Source organism: Athene noctua, chromosome 6 (genome assembly GCF_965140245.1).
Source record: "Athene noctua chromosome 6, bAthNoc1.hap1.1, whole genome shotgun sequence".
In the NCBI taxonomy this organism is placed as follows: Eukaryota; Metazoa; Chordata; class Aves; order Strigiformes; family Strigidae; genus Athene; species Athene noctua.
This window is the reverse complement of record NC_134042.1, coordinates 4,685,646-4,704,347: the sequence shown is the minus strand read 5'-3', so window position 1 is coordinate 4,704,347 and position 18,702 is coordinate 4,685,646. Positions and strand designations below refer to the sequence as shown.

At 43.7% G+C, this 18,702-nt stretch overlaps 1 protein-coding gene across 2 annotated transcripts in view; it reads right to left on the bottom strand.

The window, feature by feature from the left end:
* Nucleotides 1–16,949, bottom strand: part of PRR5L (proline rich 5 like) — a 29,718-nt gene extending 12,769 nt beyond the window's left edge. For both annotated transcript variants that reach the window (XM_074909173.1, XM_074909175.1), the window contains exons 1-3: nucleotides 16,792–16,949; nucleotides 15,301–15,381; nucleotides 11,846–11,894 (exon numbers count right to left, since the gene is read on the bottom strand). In XM_074909173.1, the coding sequence (XP_074765274.1) occupies nucleotides 11,846–11,894; nucleotides 15,301–15,381; nucleotides 16,792–16,949 (288 nt within the window). The remainder of the gene's footprint in view (nucleotides 1–11,845; nucleotides 11,895–15,300; nucleotides 15,382–16,791) is intronic.
* Nucleotides 16,950–18,702: the final 1,753 nt, after the last annotated feature.

Below are 18,702 nucleotides of genomic sequence, written 5' to 3'. Positions count from 1 at the left end.
ATTTATCTAAAGATTAGTCATATCGTAGCACTTTCTCCCAGCACCACCACCAGACCTGGTCTCACTGTGAGTGCTGTACGTTCATTAACCCCCATCTTGTTCAGCCAGACATGAGAACACAATCAGAACGGCAGATAGTTGATATGTCAGAAGTGAGAAGGAAGGACCTGTCCTGGGTCACAGGGAGGGAGTCAAGAAAATAAAACGATTCTTAACGTGAGAGTGCAGCCACATAAGCTATACCTCAGCCATATGATGGAAGCAATCAAAGGGCCAAATGCTACCAAAACTCCCCACTCTCTTCTTCCTTTGCACTAGCTCAGTGCTTGCCTGACTGCACAGTAAGCCAGTTCGGCTCCCTAACCCTTACTTCTCTTTTCCTACCTATTCTCTTTCTACGAGGCTATATTTTTTGTTACACTAAGCAGTTGGATCATCTCAGTATGCAGTCTCAAGCTGCAGAAGAAGCATCAGGATCCAGCCTTTCTAGATAAATTTAACAGTCAGGAACCAGACAGGTGAAGATTGATGTGCCTGTTTGCAGTTCAAGACATCTAAATAGCTGATAAGCTTTCTGTTCCTATTTCCCTAATTGTAAAAACGGTGGAAAAACAACACCTACCTTTTTGTTCTCCCAACAGCACTAGGAGAATCAGTTACTCTGAAAAGCTTTGAGAATCACAGAGAAAGGAGCTGCTATCACCACATAATACACTATTCCTGCATCCTAAAAGCTTCAGTCCTACCCCAGAGAAATAGAAAATAAAGCCTTCTGTCCCTCTGAGAGGATTCAATATCAGGGCAGCACACAAGATCCAGAGACCTCTCTCCCGCTCTTTCATGTTCACCCTCCAGCTTTTGTTTTTAATGGGTAACCCGGTCAAAGTTGCAGCTTTCAACCTTCCATCAGCTGAGGAGCAAGGCACATCTTTTTTCACTCCCGATGGACACTGCTGTTACACCACGGCCTCCTGATGAGCTGCTGTACCACAGAGCTGCCCTTGTGCTGCTACCTCCTGTACCGGGCTGGCTCATTCATGACACACATGAGCAGGTAGCCCTGCAAGCCACCCCAAGCAAAGAAAGCAGCATCTGCATCCTCCCTACAACAAGAAGGAATCCTAAACTGGGGTACTGTTGAAGGAAACATTGCTCTGTGACATTCACGGCTTGTACTTCGCTTCTCAGACAAAAGGAAAACTTGCCACTTGCTAGTCCTACTCATTAGCATCACTGAAATGTGTAGAAAAGGAAAGGCCAGTCCTTAAATAGTATCTAATCAAACAGATTTCTTTTGCAAGTATGTTGATACTGAGGGACTGAAAAGATCACCGTACATCTTATCAGTAAAGAAACATGTCTGGATGCATCGTCCTGGTGGAGAATTTATATTCAAAAAGTGGTCAGGTAGGAAAATACTGAAATAAATAAAATCAGGGGCTGAATTCAAGAAACTCCTTTTGCTTTGGAATGTCACCTATTGCAAGGCAAGTGCCTTGGGGCTGTGTGTCACTGCAATAGCACAGAGAAATTTTTCCATTGACATCTTTGTCAAGATTTCAGCAAAAAGATCCTGGAAGAAAGAACAAGCCATACAAGCTCACCAGTCGCCCCACATGTTATGGGTGGTAGGGGTAAGTTTCACATCAAGACAAGACTGTATGGACACTGTCTTCTTCACGGTGTGAAAGGGTGTGGTGTTATACAACAGAGAGGAAATGGGTACCTTGGCTTGGCTGTTGTCCCATCTCATGGCTACTTCATCCACATTAAAATACTAACTCATGTTTTGCTACAATGGCTTACTTGTCTTAAACGAGCCAGATATAAGTACTTTTAAGACACTACTTAAAAAAAAAAAAAACAAACAAAAAACAACTGCATCCTCTAATGCATATCCAGAGTTCAGTCAGGACATAAAAGAGGAATGGCCATCCGATTCATCAGTGGTAAGCTCTGTTAGTAGCAACAAGGGTTAAACATTGTACAGTGCATACAAAGGAAAAATAACTAATGGTCATGCTTGTAATTAAGGTAATTTGGCCCTGCTAGTAGGTGGCTTTTTTTCAGAATTCAAATCAAAAAATATCTATTGTGGTCTTATTCCTAAAATAATGCAGAATTTAGGTTACTTTTAAATTAGTACACAGCAAAACCAGAGCATTCTAGGAGCAACACATGAGATGAAACTGTATTATTTGAACCACCCAAGTCACAAGTTTGTTTATAGTCAAGCTATAAACAAATTCAGTAGTTTACTATTAACCAATTGTCTTGGGTTTGGCTGAGATAACTTTTCTTCTTAAAAGCTAGAATAGTGCTGTGTTTTAGATTCAGTAAGGGATTTACGTTGATAATATATTGATGATTTTAGCTGTTGCTAAGAAATCAAGGAGCTTTCAACTCCCCAGGTCCTGCTAGTGTGCAGGTGCACAAGAAGCTGGGGGGAGCACAGCCAGAGCAAGAGACCCAAACTGGCCAATGGAAGATTCCATGTCATGTAACACCATGCTCAGTGTATCAACGAGGGTCAATGGAGAAGCTGAGTCTCTCTCTTCTGGGACTGCGGATTCAGGATTTTCTCTCCTCTGTAATCACTGGCCAGGAATGGGCTGGGCATCGGTCAGTAGGTGCTGAGCAACTGCATTGTGCATCACCCATTTATATATTCTATTACTACTATTATAATTACCATTATTATTTAATTTCAATTATTAAACTATTTTTATCTCAATCTACAAGTCTCCTTACCCTTACCCCTCCAATTCCCTGCCCCCTCCCGTGGGGCAGGGGAGGGTGAGTGAGCAGCTGTGTGATGTCTGGCTGCTGGCCGCATTTAAACCCCAACACCAGTCCTAAGGATTTCAGCACAGGAATCAGAACTGACCTGAATGGTCCTGTTTGTCAGAGGAACATGCTAAAATTGCTCTTCTGCTCACAGGGGGCTATGTGAAGACAGGAACCCAAAGCACTCCTGCACATGACCTGAGCCCGCTCACTGTACAAACAGCTCGCACTGGCTGCAGGAGCGGAGGGGCTCCAGCAGGACATGCACCTGATGGCTCACACCACCTCTGTGCCCTGGGGTATCTCACCCCACTTACAACACCTTACTCGGGTTTAGTCAAAAAGCCATACACATATTCCAAAAACAAGTCCACTTTCTGCAGCTTTTTTGGATTCTGGAATTCACCCCCTTCCTGCAGCAGCCTATTTTCAGATTTATTCCTCATCATCAACAAGAGAAAGTGGTGCCGAGCACTGGGAAAGCTTCCTTGGGCTGCCAAAGGATGGGAAAGCTGCAAAGATACCATGCCTGGGAGATGCTGTTCATCTGGGCAACGACAACAGCAATTAGCAAGTTGGATAAATATGTTCACACGATGAAAAAAAAAAAAAAAAACAAAAACCCACCAAAAACGTTTCCAAACATTGTTATCAACTAATGGAAGGTGACTATTTTGCAAAGATTCTGTAGCAGAAATGTAGGATTTGGAGGGAAATATTAAGTCATTGGGATCTTCATTCAAATTGTAGATTTCTTCAGCAGAAATAAATGACTACACGTGTCAAGCTCTGGACAACCACAAAAAAAGGCTTTCCAGGAAAAAAACAATATAAATGACTACACATGTCAGGCTCTGGACAACCACAAAAAAAGGCTTTCCAGGAAAAACCAATGTGAAAAAAGAGCAAGGAAGAAATCTGGAATGGAAAAAATTATGAAGGAAAAAAGTTAAACCCACTTATACTGTAAGTATTTTCCTGCCTGAACAGTATGATAATGTTTGGAGTGATATTGCACTTTAATCCTTCCAAATGCTTTCAGTTTTATCAATAAAGTACTTCAATTCTTTATTTTTCAGCCTATAGCTCAAGGTAATTACCTCTCATATATTGCAGGGAAAATGTACAGCTGGTCTTTAACACTGTGTCATTTTAAACTACTATATAATAAAAAAGTATATACATACACATATATATATATATGAGGGTGTCACGCTGATTTTCTTGTGTTTCTGTCAAGAAATATGAATTCCCTCTCTATCTGCACTAGAATATTAGGTTTCAATTTACATACGCTTCTTGAGCACTGTGGATACAATTTTCCAGCTACTTTGCTTATAACTTAGTATCACTGATGCTTTCTACATTCAGAGATGTTTTTGTTTGTTTCTCTTACAGCTATGTCAGCAAACAAAGTATGCATTTGTACACCTTTATCGGCAGCACAATTCCATCTATTAAAAACAGATATATTAAACATTACCCTGTAGTGAAGAATTTATAATGCTCTTATGAATGTATGATCAGTAATTCCCTGTGCTAAATAGATTGCACCAGCTCATTCTTAAGGTTTCTAAAATTGAAAAAAAAACCAAACCCTTAGCTCCATATAGTTACTCCAGATGTATCAATTATCCTCTCAAATTTTCCCTTTTCCTTTGAAAGAGAGACTTTTTACAACAAAACAACCACCACACTTCATTTCCCTTCTCCCCATCTTAAAAATACCTGGAAATTTTACTTATCTGTCTTTTCTGCTAAAGTCACAGGTTCAGAAATGGACTCAACCCAAACATTACCACCTCAGATCAAGTCAGACAGGTAAATTTTCATTAAAAAAACCCCACAGGGTTTGCTGAAAATCAATACAATCTAATAAATGCAGCTGCAGCAGAGGTCTGTATCAGACCTTGTCTAGATTACAAGTCTCATTTTACTGCTTTATCCCTGGTTACCAGAGGCAACACAGAGGCACGGAACTAAGAGGAAAAATAAATCTTTTATTTGCAAGCAAGACCAGATAAAGACTCACACCAAGTGAGCTTGAAGGGCGCATTTATTTGAAAAAGTTTAGCTGCCACCTTCTGTCTTTTTGCAATTGCAGCTAAACTGAGTGTGTGGGGAGGCAGCTATTCCCTCCCCAAGTCAGCCCTCCCTGGTTCCCCAGGGTGAAACCCTCACCCTGCTGCTGGGTGACCACACTGTGGGTGCTGCAAACCTGCTACGGTGAAGCATGTGCTGCAGAGAAACAAAGCCCAGAGTTACACCCCAACACGTAGATGCAGTCGATAAATTTGAAAAGAGATGTTTTGTAGCAGGTAGAAGTCTGTAAAATGTCGCAGGTTGAAACCCCCCCCTACTTTTCTCAGTGCAGAAAACCACAATAGCTGTTTCGGGTATTCCACCAAGAAGTGTAGCTTAGAGAAAGCCTTTAAGCAAGTTTTCAAATGCCTTAAGTTCTGGAAGACAAGATTTTAAAAGCTCCAGGAAAATCACTTTTCGTTTTTCCCCTCAAAGATCCTCCCACAACATGCACGTGCTCACTACTCCTGCAAAGTAAGCCGTGCTGAAATCACCAGGGATAAAAACAAAAAATAAATCTGAAGACAGTCACACACCATACTGTAAAACATAAGACACTTTCCAGGTAATTCCTTCTTTTCCCCAGCACAGATACCTTCCCCCTCCCCTCCCCTGTTCGAGAAACTGAGGCAAGTTTCTCCATCCACACCCAGAGGAGCAATTCCAGTTGTCCCAGCACAACGACTGAAGGTAGAAGCTGTCCCAGGCACAATGGCCAGGGCTCCTCTCTCGACCTGGCAGTGCCAGCAGCGACCTTCTCCCTCCCTACACCTTGTTGGGAGCTGGTCACTCCCAGCACAGGTCACTGAGGCCCTTCCTGCGTGGGGTCCCGCTGCACTCCGGGCAAAATGGACCCATCTGACTTTGCCAGGGACAAATGTTGCCTCTGCCAGCAGCCTGGTCACAGGGACAACCTCCAGGATTTTGAGGCAGTAGCCCTGCCACTAGAACAGCTTGCTCTGCTCTGGGTGGTACAGTCCAGCAGAAGGGTGGTGAAAAGCAGCTAAAGAGGCTCGAGCCATCACGGGCAACTTCACATCTCAACAGAAAGGCAGGCACAAAGGAATTCTCCTGCTAATCAAAAAATATTACTAGTTCCCAATAAGCCCCTACTCTTGTCAGGGGAAGAAGTTTACATGAATACCCATTTAATTACAGACAAATTTTGTTTTCCTTTCACGTCCCCAAGCCGAACGTGGCCAGTATGCCTTTAAAAAGCCACCTTCAAATTAACACTAGCTCATCAAAAAGAAACATAAGCTTGGCACAGGAGTTCACTGATTCTGAGCAAATTCAAAATAACTGACCCCACTTTGCTGGGTGAAAAAATCAGTTTTTCTTCCTCACATTGCAGCATTTAAGAGCAGCACCCTCTTCTAGCCCACTGACACTTTGTGTTATGTTAAACCACACTTTTACAGGCTCTACAAATGCATAGCCACTGTTTCTTGGATAATGTGATGTTAATTTGAGAAAAAAAAGCATTACCCAAACCGACTTGGCAAGTATTTTCTACAAAGTTATTGCGAGTTGCACACAAACACCTACCTACTTCTTGGCACTGTTTTACAAAATGCAAATCTGTGTGAGCTGCAGCATCTCATACCTGGAGCATCCCCCCCATCCTTTTTTTTTTTTTGCTCTATAAAGAGGGGAAATATCGACAGAAGCAAAGAGATCACTCTGATCCTACATAGAGAACAAATTGCAGGATAAATATGAAATAACTTCCTAAAATGACTCTTCTAGAGATGGCTTTTTTCAAATCAGATCGAAAAGAAAGCCCACTTAAAGGGAGCAAGTGAGGCAGGGAGAGTACAGAGAGCAGACCAGGCAGACTGAATAGGCAGCACTGCTACGGTCTAGACCCCAACGTGCCAGCAAGGCAGCAGCTATGGGAAAATCCAGCAGCCTGGTCCCCTGGCCAGGGCACGGCACCACTCCATGCTACGCTTAGAGTGTGAGCAACTAGGCACCACTTCAAGTGAATCACTTGTGTCTACAGAGTTGATGCACATAGGGCCTGAAAGCAGGTGTCCCTGCTGTCACTGCCACCCAGGACTGGGTCCTCGGCTTGGCTCGCAGTAACGGGGCCAAGCTGCTGGGTGACCCCGTCCATGATCATGGAGCCGGGCAGTTGCTATGGAGTCTCTGGAGCTGCTCCATGAAAGCTCAGTCCTAGAAAGTGCCAGATGAAGCAGAAGTAATTAGCAGACCTGCACGAATAGGGTTCCTAGTCAGCGAGGAGAGAAATACAACAGTAAAGGCCAGCTTGACCCAAAGGGGTATTGCAGACATACGGCTGAGCTCCACAAATCACACCACTGTGAATTCTCTCCCCTTGTGCAGCGGCCGAGCTGCTGCAGCTCCTGGCAGCAGGCACGAGACAGCACTTGGTCAGAGAAGAGCTAGCGCTGCCTTTATCCAGCAACAACCATCACTCCAACAATCTACACAACTGCTGCCTTGCTGCCAAACAGGTAGAAGCAGAAACCTGGCGCCAAGGAAAGAAATGTCAGACGCATCAGGTCTGTCTCTGACCAAGCAGGGGAGAGGGATGCACAGCATTTTCAGCTGTTAGCACGGCTTTACAAAGCAGCCTTTCAAAGGAGAGCAAGCATCACAAGAGATGCTGGACAGGCTGAAGTCCCATGAAGACATGCAGCAGGGACGTCAGAAAAGCTTTACAGTGCCACAGCAGAGGGAGGAGCATGTTTCCCCCTGCCACTGCAGCTGCCTTGATGCAGCAAGAGCAACTCTGTCCACATGAAATTTCACCTGTCCCACTTCTCACTGTGCTAAAGGGAAAGGGGACAAAATCAATTGTGGCTTGGATCCGGGCTTGCCTCGTCACTGCTGCTGCTTACTTTCACAGCTTTACATTATCATCTTCCTATTTTGACTTTGCTCGACAGCCCAGAAACATGGGTGCTCACACATTGTGGTTTCTATGGTTTTGCATACAAACAGAAAACCGGGCTTAATTCTGAGTCAGGACTTGCCACCTCCTCCGGCTCTCCACTGCAGCAAGGCTGGAAATTATGTAACAGCTTCACTTCTGGTTTTAAGACATCAAAGCTCTCATGGGGTTAAGTGAGGAAATACTGTCCACTCAACCACCCTGCACCTACCAGCTCCGCCGGCGCAGACAGTCAACATCAGGCTGGAGAAACACCAACTCTGGGCATTTGATTTTCTGCATTTGCAGCCCCTGGGTGCTGCAAAAGCTTACAGAGCCCAGGAAGGGATCGGGTTTCTCTGCCTCGAAAGGAGACAGTTTGAAGTTAATATGCATAAACCGGGCAGTTCTGCTAAAGTGGTAAGCTGTGAAACAGCTAACAGTTCCATTTTCCCCCATGAGTTTCAATATTAGCAAGCCCCCAGAGAGTGAAAAGAAACGGTTCATCCTTTCCAAAGGTTTTGTTTCAGGCTCTTTGCAGAATCAGGAAGATAACACATCAATTTATCAGCACTCAGTAGTTCTGTATTTCAAAAATTTTCTCCGCAACCACGAGGGTCAGACAGCATGAAAGGAGCTTATCTGAAAAACCTTCCAGCCGATACATCCTGTTCCTCCAAAGCCCAGGCTCTCACCTTTCCACAGCCATAGGATTCCTCCCTGTGGCAATTCAGCTGACCTCTAAGAACCAACCCAGCAATAGAAGCGGGTGGTCCCTGTGGGGTTACTGAGCAGAGCAGTGGGTACAAAGGAGAAATCTATCGGATCAGTTCAAGAGCAAAGTCAGTACTGGAAAACCTGGAGCATGAAGCATCACTTTTAAGGCAGATCTGCAGCAAATATGAGTTCCAACTATCTGGCAGTTACACTCAGACTCCAATCCAAGGAGATGGCTTGTATCTGTAACAGGGTTGCTAAAGCAGCAGATTTATAAACACAAATCTCCTTCAGAAAGAAACATCCGAGTTCCCACCAAAACCCTTCCAGGAATTACATTTCTCTTTCAAATACAAAACAGACTCAGTAACTCTGGTATGACAACAGTTTGGTAGCAGAGAAAGACTGCCTAAACCCCATCCGTTTCCTGAACATCCCTTTAACAACGTCAGGAGCTAAAACCTGGTATTTTGTTGGTGAAAAGGACTTGTGAGTAGTCAAGTTGATCACAAAGGTAGATTTGTCTCACTACTAAAGCTCTGCTCCATTTTAGTCTTAAATATTCAGTGGTTAGAAAAATTATGCCTTGTGTGTGTATAAAATATATATATTGTAAGATCCAGAACTCTTAAAACAATGGAAAATATAATTTAAAAAATTATCTTAGTGCCTCCTGTTACAAGAGTGGCATAAGAAATGGAAAACATTTAAGTCAATTTATCATATCTAAATATTACATGACCCAGTTAGTTGCTCTAATTGCTGCTAAGATATTTCAAACTGCCTGGTTACACATGAGAGCAGATCCTTCAGGGTCCATTTCAAACTAAGAGAACAGTAAACTTGGGTTTGGGGATAGCTTTTCAGTGGGCTTTAACAGATGGAGGAGGAAGTCGCTGCCAAAAGATGCACTTTCACTCCACTCCCCGTCCCGGTGACCTGCTCCCATCACCTCCCTCATGTCAGAGGTGATGAGCACAAGTCAAGAAGCAGTTGAGAACTTTAGTTTTCCTTTCAAGGTTATTCTTCAGTGAAATCAGCAGCCTGATTCATCTCTGCTCATTCTGGTGGCAGCAGTATTGCTGTAAATCAGCTGGTATCAGCAGTGAAACTGAACCCACAGAGAAATGAAATAATGTTGTCAGCCCTTCTTTGGCACATGAATAGTCTTTCCCCACTCCATGGCCTGAGGATTTTTGAGTAAAGACATTCAGGAGGGAGTGGTAACTTCTATCACTGCCACGTGCTGTCAGTCTAGAATCAGAAATAAGTCTGCATCTTAGCTCACAGCAGGGAAAAAAAGCTCATCTCCTACAACGGCCTTTATCTCACGGTTTGTCTCATGGCTTGCCAGCACCAGGAGTTTTACTTCAGGCTAAGTCTGATGGATGCCAAGTTACTCTTTTTAACACTGAGAAAAAAAAACATCCCAGAAATTAAATTTGAGTCCCAGTGGCTTCAGTGGAAGAACAGCAGCTGCAGGCAAACTAGTACATCTACACTGAGGTATCTGCACACACGTGAACAGACAGACTGACAGAAAAGCAAACTCAGCCAAGGCCTTGCACTGCATCTCCCAAGGCAAAGGCCATGGCAGTAGCGCAGCACATTGTGACTGTGGCCCGTGGCTGAAGCAGTACAGCCCTGCTGTTAGGGTGAAAGAGATGGGGTTTTGCTCCTGCTTTTACACAAAACTGTGATGGCAATCAGATCCTTCTCTCAGGACAAGATCCGATGCCCTCGGCTTGCTAAGAGGAACACAACACAGCTACTCAGCCTCCAGCAGCGAGCAGGCTGTGTCTAAGCAGTGTCAGTCCTCAGCTCTACTAGGAGATCTAAAGAAGTGTCAGGTAACGCCACTAGCCGCGGGTGACTGTGGCCGGCTTGAGGTTTACAGTCTGGAGGAAAAGCACAACACATCCAGAGCCCAGCACTGGGAGCCACCCAATCCCCAGCAGCGGTCAGCTCCTCTTGCACACAGACGTCATGCAGTCGTGCCTTCCTTGGCGCTGGAAACCCCCCAGGCCTCTTTCAGTACCCCCTGAATTTCAAGCCCAGATAACAGTCGTACGTCAGCACCTTGCATCCCTTGAGACCCTGCTCAGCTCCACGCTCTGCTCAGACTTACAGGTGCATGAATTTGCCTCCAGACTGCTTATTCCAGCCTCGCACACCACTCCTAACACCTGTGTACCTCAAAACCCTTCAAATTTCAATTTGCCATATATATTTAGCTGCAAACTTTCATTTGCCTGTTTTTAAATTTGCAGGAGCAGTAGCAGGTTTCTGCTTAAGCCAGGCACTTCACGCTATGAGCTCACGGCCTTTCCTCTGGGCTGCCACCAGACCCTGCTCACTGTCTAGGAAATGTCCCACCTTTCAGCCAGCAGCCGCCTCTTTCCAGGCAATGACTTGTGCAGATAGAGTCTAAAGTAGTGAGACATAACTACCCCTGGGGCAGGAGGTTGCTTCGAACTTGACAGCACAGCATGGGGGATTTTTTTTTTTTAAGTCAACGTAATCTAATACTGATAAGAAACAACACCAGTCTTCTCTTTCCCCTTTCTAAGCTGTTAGCACAGTATGCAGAAGTCTCCACCGCTTTAGAAAGCACTGAAATTTTCTCTCTCTCTCACTCAAAGGGAAGAGAACACTCTTGTTTTCAGCAGACCCCTCCTTTTTTTTAATCAACACTACACCAACCAACTTACAATGCTGAAAGCCATCAGCACTCTCTCAAAATCACCCAACGCACTTTCATGTGGTTACATTTGAACCTCTGTCTATCTGGACAGTATCAGCAAAAGGCAATAACACTTATTCACATTTGTGATTGGTCAGGTGTTCCCTCATCTTTCATCCTTTGCTTTTTCACAGGTTTCATTTATATTTGTGGGACTAAAAGGCAGTACCAGGTTGATTTCCTGCTGATAGGGACTTCCTTCTCTGCCCGCCCCCAAAAACAGACAGCCTTTATCTTTCCTCTTCCCCTTTGCCGGCCCCTTTTGCAGAAAACCTACTCCTGAATTCTCTATACTAGAGAAATAGGGTGTGAACTACTACGAAAGGTATCACATCTTCTTTTAAGAGTTCAAGCGAATTCCTTCCTGACCTTGGCAGGCTACTAGCAGCCTTTTTTAAACGCAAAGGAAGATTATCCTTGATTTAGCACATACATCCATAAATATGATTACTCCCAAGGCCCACATTAAAGAAGTCCAGTACCTCCATCATCTTCTGTAGCAAAACAAAAGTGAAACCTGTAGGTTACGTGCATGTAAAAAGGGGTCTTAACTTTTTTATAAGCTAAAAAGCTAAAGCGAGCAAACCTCAAAAGAAAGCAAGCAAATCGTGTAATACCTGAAAGTAATCTGTGATGAAGGATCCAAGTTCACTCTTCAGCAGCCGCCTGCAGACAGAAGGAATGCAGCCATAAAGTAACAGCCATTGCTGGTCTTTTCTTACAGGTATATTCACACTTTACTACCAGTCATACCAAAGATATGTGAACGTGTCATTTTGGCCAGTGTTAGATTTCTTTGACATTTAGGTATATATTCTATGAAAGCCCACAAAGGCTATCCTCAAATTATGAAGGAATGAAACAGTTTCACTGAAGTCTTCTATTTATAAGCCACACATCTAGAACAAGCAAAAATAATTTACCCCCTGAATGCACAGAAAGTTGGGGAGACAATTTGACGTTATTTAGTTTGAAATTCATCATTTTATTCTGCTTTTTGTTTAAACAAAGATGCCTTTCATTTCACTGAAAACAGCATATCTCCTCAATGCTGTACTTCCTTTTCTCTTGGAAGTAGAAGGTGGGAGGATAAGGAGAAGAGTATTGAAGTAAACACACAAGCAGAAGCTGCGGCTTCAGCTTCCTCATGACTACTGCATTTAAAATTAAAAAAAACACACCACCTTATTTTTCAAGAAAGAAATTCTAGAAATTTAACAAGAAAGTGTTTTAAACACATGCTGACAGAAGCCACTCCAAACATGTACTTCTGATAAAAACTGTTGGTTTTTAAAGCAGGCTGCGATAAAAGTTTGAAATTCTAATACATATTTATATTTCAAAACTCCAATATAAATTCGGCATTGTTTTACACCAGAAGAAGCATTAAAAAAAAAAAAAAAAAAAAAAAATCAACTCACAAAGTTCAGAGCATTTGCACTTTCAGCTTTCAGTGACTGTCAGCATAAATTCTTCTAGCAGTAAATTCTGCCTAAAATTTAAAAGGCACCTAATGCTTTCCACTGAAAAACACTATATTTTTCTGATATTCTAAAGTTTTGCTTTTCACCAATGTCAAGAGTGCTCAAAAATGGCATTTGAATCGGGGGCCATACAGTTCTCAGGCTGGGTTCTTACTAATAAACTTCACCACTTTTTCCTAATATTTGCTGAAAGTCGATTTTGACCGTAACCTTCCCTCCTCCCCATGTACTCACATGCCAATGTGTCTTTACTCTTTCTCTCTCAGAGTGGTTATATTCACCCCGCCAACCTCAAAGCACATTTCTATTTGAGATGGATAAACCAGGTGAGTCTTTGGGTACCCATTTACCAGAAGCTTTTCTACTGGCTTCAGCAGAATCCAGGGCCCTTCCCCTGACCGACAAGCCCATGGCAGGACTTTGCCTCATGCAGGTAAAACCAGTACTGGAGGCTTGTACCTTAGAGACAACCCAAGGGAGTGGTCTCCTAATCTTGGCCACCTCCTGCTTCCTGAAATCCCATCTCCTGTTGGCACTTCTAACATTTCCTCTTGCTGTGACAACTGACTTTCAGAGCGGTAAAAAAAAAAAAAAGTGTCCACTAAGTTGATACCAAATCATAGCAAGATAAAAACTTGGTGGCAGCAATCCAGAGCAAAATTATACCACCTGCTTGTCTCCTGGTCCTGTCGTTACTGTCCTATTTTCAAACTCTCCTGTGTTTCCTACTGTCAAATAACTAAGTGCTGTGCAGAATCTCTGAGTTTCTCAAAGCACTGTATTTGCTAACTGCCACCAAGGAGCTGATCGGAGAACTACAAACAAGGAAAACGCACCAGCTCAACCTAATGGCACACATGGGGTGGCTGTCTGACAGGTCTGGCTTTTTGCCCAGAGTCAAGATAGAGATTCCACTCCGGCACGCAGAGCTAACAGGGTGTTGGGAGCTTCCCCGAGAGTCAGAGGTGCAAGGCTGTGGGTGTGCACACAAACATGTCCTTCGCTCCTCAGACTGACATTAATGAGCTACTTGAATGTTAAAGTGGCCTATTTAGAGAATGACATTTGGAGATGTAACCAATGCTCAGGGCACCTGCGGGGACATTAATCACGTATTTCAAGGTGAGTGCTTCCAAGTGCTGTCCAGGAGTGCCTGTATGTGGAAGAGAGCATGTCCCCTCCCACCACCAGCTCTGTGCTCAGAGCATACACAGTTCACAACGAGTTTCCTGTCCTTCATCTGGCTCTTCACAGTCTCAATTCACTTCAGTAACAGACTCGAAGAGAGGATGGTCCAGCCACTGGGCTCTTCTGCCTGGCGAAGGAATGCCTGCTTGCACGGGGGAGGGAAAGCAGGCTGCGGCCACCACCACGGGCAACAACCTGGCAGTCAAGTCACAAAACCCAAAGCCAGTCCCCAAGCCCGCCAACAGGCTGCCAGTCAGGGTATTTCCAGAGTCTTACAACATTTGTTTTTCTTTTCACGTACAGAAATATTCATCCCATGGAGGATTAAGACTGCTCCAAGTGCTTAAATCTAACTCTGGACTTCTGACCTGAGCACACTAAAATACCATTAAAGCATGAGACATTGCCCTCACTCAGCTCTCAAAAGGAACTGTATTAAACCTTCACCTTTGGGAACGGACCAAGTAGGACAGAGTCTCGTGCCCTGCAAGCTGCATTTATTGGAAAGTACTGAAATGGTTGTTTAGACTGCTGCTTAGCACACACTTAGCCCAAATTGCCATTTGAATCTCGGTGCTCAGGAAAAATGCAGTAGGAATGTGGGGGGAGCATATAAAAGAAGAAGCAAGGACCTATATGACAGCATACATGATGAAGGAATATGGATGCAGTGGGAAAGAGAGGGAGGAGGAACTACATCAATGAGCGCGGACAATACCCTTCTTTGCAGCACTTGGAACCAAGGCAAGAATAAGTTGCTCTTTAGCTAATCTACAGTGCTATCTATTGCTAACCAAACTTTCCAAATAATCAGAATGAAACCACAGATAATAATGAAACCTGCTTAAAAAAAAAAAAACAACTTTAAATAATCACTAGTATCAGTGTTAGAAAACGTTTGTCAGGCTTTTAACTTTTTTATCTTTATGGTTTCCATTTTCAGGATTTGTTCTGCAATTATGATGTGAAGATTAAGCTTTTAAATGAAATGTCATGTTTTGCTTTCATTTTAAACGCTCCATGGTTCTGAGAAGCTTGGGTTTAGAAAACGTATGTCACTAGCATCACAAATGCCAGGATAAAAATGTGTAAAAAAAAAAAAAACCCAGCCAGAAGAGGTAAACTCCCTAGGAGGGAACAAAATCCTTGTAATCCAAGTCAATACACATCCTGTCCTTGTCAAAGGTACACATCCACACAAGTCAGAGAAACATTATGCAAGCACCCCATGCCATTCACTCCACCTAACAGCAAAAAAGTTAGCCTGAAACCCCAAAGCTGTGCTTAAATTTGCTTTGATCCCTGCTCCTCCCACCAGTGTGCTCTAACCAGGTTCTGTAGGGGAACAAAACCAAGCAAGCAGCAACAAAAATCCCTCTTCTTGCATTTCAGGAACCTACCTGATATTTTCATTGAGGGTGTAAAGCTCGTTGTTCTGCAAGCCTCCCCCTTTGAACACATTTATCACTGCTGTTTGAACACTGCCAAAAAAGAAACGAGACAGTACAACATTCATAAATAACAGCCACGAGTATGATTTAACACAGAGTGCGGTGTGAGCTAGCTGCCAAAAGCTGAGTGGTTATCATGGGGTGGAGAGGTTAATTGCACTTAAATACTTCCACTCTTTCTCCCCTGGAAATCATCACTCTTATTTACCTACATCTCTCATGGGAGACAGGGCAGAACTGACCTCAAGCTGCGCCTAGAGCAAGCGAGGGAAAGTCGTTACAGGGACACTGTTCACAAAGAACACGGTCACACCAGAGATATCTTTAACATGTCTGTTTAGGGGATAAACATATGTTTAGGGGATCTCTGCCGTGTGCTGCAGGCTAGTTGATACGAGGAGACATTGATTTTTAGCAATACCTGCCAAGCACCTCACACTGCATTATCGGGCGGTGCTAGCAGGAACCACCCGATCTGCAGCACCTGGCAGGACCCTGTCTGTGCTGAAGAGATTCTGCAGCCAGCATCACCTCAGGCAGACCCAACCTTTAGCCCTGTTAATGCTTATAAGATGCTGCTGGAAGATCTTCTAACTCCTACTTCTCTCACCAGCACAGCAGAAGCCATAAAGCAACAGCATGCAAGATGGTTTAGCAGGTCTAAATGCTCACCGTGGCTAACAAGGATATGTCAGGCATTCCCTTCTGTGGGCCGGTTACGGCACTTGCACACTTCATGGGCCCCAGCTCACTATCCTGGCACAAAAATACGATGGTTTTGCTGGGCTGCTTTTGTATGACATCAGTAAGCTGAACTCAGCAAGTGAGAGGAGTCTGTGGAGCACAGAGCTGGTGCAAGGTGGCACACGAGCAGGTGGGAACACCCACTTTTGATAGCAGCAGACCAGATCAGGACAGCTCACTCTTCCCCTTACACATTGTTTTTCCAGTTGCCACTGTTGCACAACATCACTGCAGACAGGATTTGGCTGTCAATAGGAAATGCTGGTAGAAGCCACAAGCTTAGCAGTTCTCAGAGGAACCTGACTGTGGTAAAAGCTTCATAATACACAAATAAATGCCAACTGTGCATTGAGAAACAGGCCTTTATTATAGTACTAGGAATGTGTTTTCTTGTACTTTTTCCTAGCACTTTTAAGTATCTAAATGGTACTTAAAAGATGCAACTGTTAACAAAGAGCAATTCTGTTTTACTTCAAGACAGTACCTCTGAACAATGTTGGCCAAAACCAAGGCTGAACACTACTAAGTCTAATTTTTTCACCTCAATGGAGGCTTTCAATGCTGGTAAAGCTTGGGCATGCCAAAAATTCATGCATGCTTATAACGAGATGAGCTTAGACATGAATGGTCTGAAGCACAGAGATCAGCCTTTGTGGTAGGGCTGTGGCAGGGCTCAGCCCGGTGGGTGCTGCTCACCTGTTCCAGGCAGAGTTGGAGCTGAGCTGCAGAGCCTGCCGGGCGGCCTGGAACCGCGGCAGGTCACTGAGGACCGGCGAGCTCATGAAGCGAGGCCGGGGCCTTCTGAATGAACCCATCTTGTGGAACTGGAGAGCTACAGTGAACCCTCCAGTCATAGGGACAGGTGGAGTGGAGCAGACTGTCAGAAAGTCTCTTCTCTTGAGGGTCTAAGCATCGATCTCAGCGATGTTAACGAGTCTTCACGCCCAAGGACTCAGCCTGCAGCAAAAGCAAAGAGTCAGCCTTGGACTAGCGGTTCCCTGTAGTATCAGGTTGTGACATGGACATGCACTGCAAGACAGTGAAGGAATTGAAGCAGTTATGCAAAGCAAAGAGAAAGGAAAAGAGCAAGACAGAGAAGGGAGGGGTGAAAACATCCTATCCTGTTAACAAAAAATTTGGGTAAATCTTCCGCAGTTCTTCAACTGCAGCCCCTTTCCTATCTTGCCCAACACAGACAGACAGAAATTCAAGCATGAACTCTCTTTCCATTTCAGCTAGAGGGGCAAGAACAGAGGTGCCTAAACTCTTCTGCCAGAGGCACTTTACAAATATACCTTTAAATACAGTAAGTAATTCAGTATAAAATAGTGGAAACTGGAGAAAGAGAAAGGAACAAAACATGAACAATGGAAGAAAAGATGAAGACAAACACGATGCTTTTTTTTTTTTTTGAGAAGTGTTGTGCAAGAGAATAAACCCGCTCATTATCAGTTCATTACAAAAATGATACAATAGGGAGCTTCTGCAAAAGAGGTCTGACAACCAGATATTTTGAGAGTAAGCAGGACTTCTATGTTTGTTTTGTTTTCTACAGAATAAGAAGTAATTGCTAGGCTGAACACAAAATATCCGTACTTTCCACTCTGATCATCATCTCCATATAGATGAATATGTAGCACCAAGTAAACCACAGAATAAAAGTTAGCTTGGGTAAAAACCACAAAAAAACTTTGGCAAAGGTTCTGTACTTCAAAATCTTCCCACTTCAGATGAATACAAGGAGTAGATGTAGCTGGCAGTTTAAAGAATGGAAGTGTGGGAGAAAGAAGAGAGGAGGAAAAAAAAACCTCAACAAAAAAAGTGTAACTGAACAGCAGACGAGAGGTGGAAAGCAAAATCTTCTCTTTTCCGCTGCATCTTCAGCATGAGGTGAAAAGAGAGATGATCAGTCAAATAAATGTGCCAAATATTTCAGTCAAATAAATAGAAGCACAGCGCTTCTAATTTGAATAGTGCTCATCTTCAGGAAACTCTTTTCACTCCCCAAACTATAATTAACCAGTTTACATGCAAGAGAAGAGCTTTCTTCCCACCCGGCCAGCCCCATTTCACGCTGAGCTGATTTTGCTACCCCGCCTCTGCATGGCTTTGTCAGATTGGGATCAACTGCCCTGAAGCTCCCACCAGTCCCTGTTGTGCCACAGACACCGTGTGCCTGGCCATCGAGAAAGTTAGAGGAGAAAAACAGAGGGAAAACCTCAGGTTTTAGGCACTGAAACATGCAGTACTATCATTCTTGGTGCTATTCAAGAAATCAATACAGTTGTTATTCCCCCACAAGCTAAATACGGTTTGCACAGATCTTTGTGGAACTGGAACGTGGCTACAAGTGCAACTTTTTTTCTGTCTTTAGACAACTCCCGACTGTCTTTAGAGATGACAAAGCCCAGACAGTCTTTCACGGCATCAGCTTGGTCTTGCTGCTAGAAAGGGCAGCAATCTGTTGATTCTTGTGGCTGCTCTGTTCCAAATTACAAAATAAATAAATAAATCATAACTTTCAGAAAGAATAAATGTAAACTAGTACAACCAAATCAGCAAGATCTTCTGTGTGCATTTTGAAATAAAATCGCCCACACATTTTCA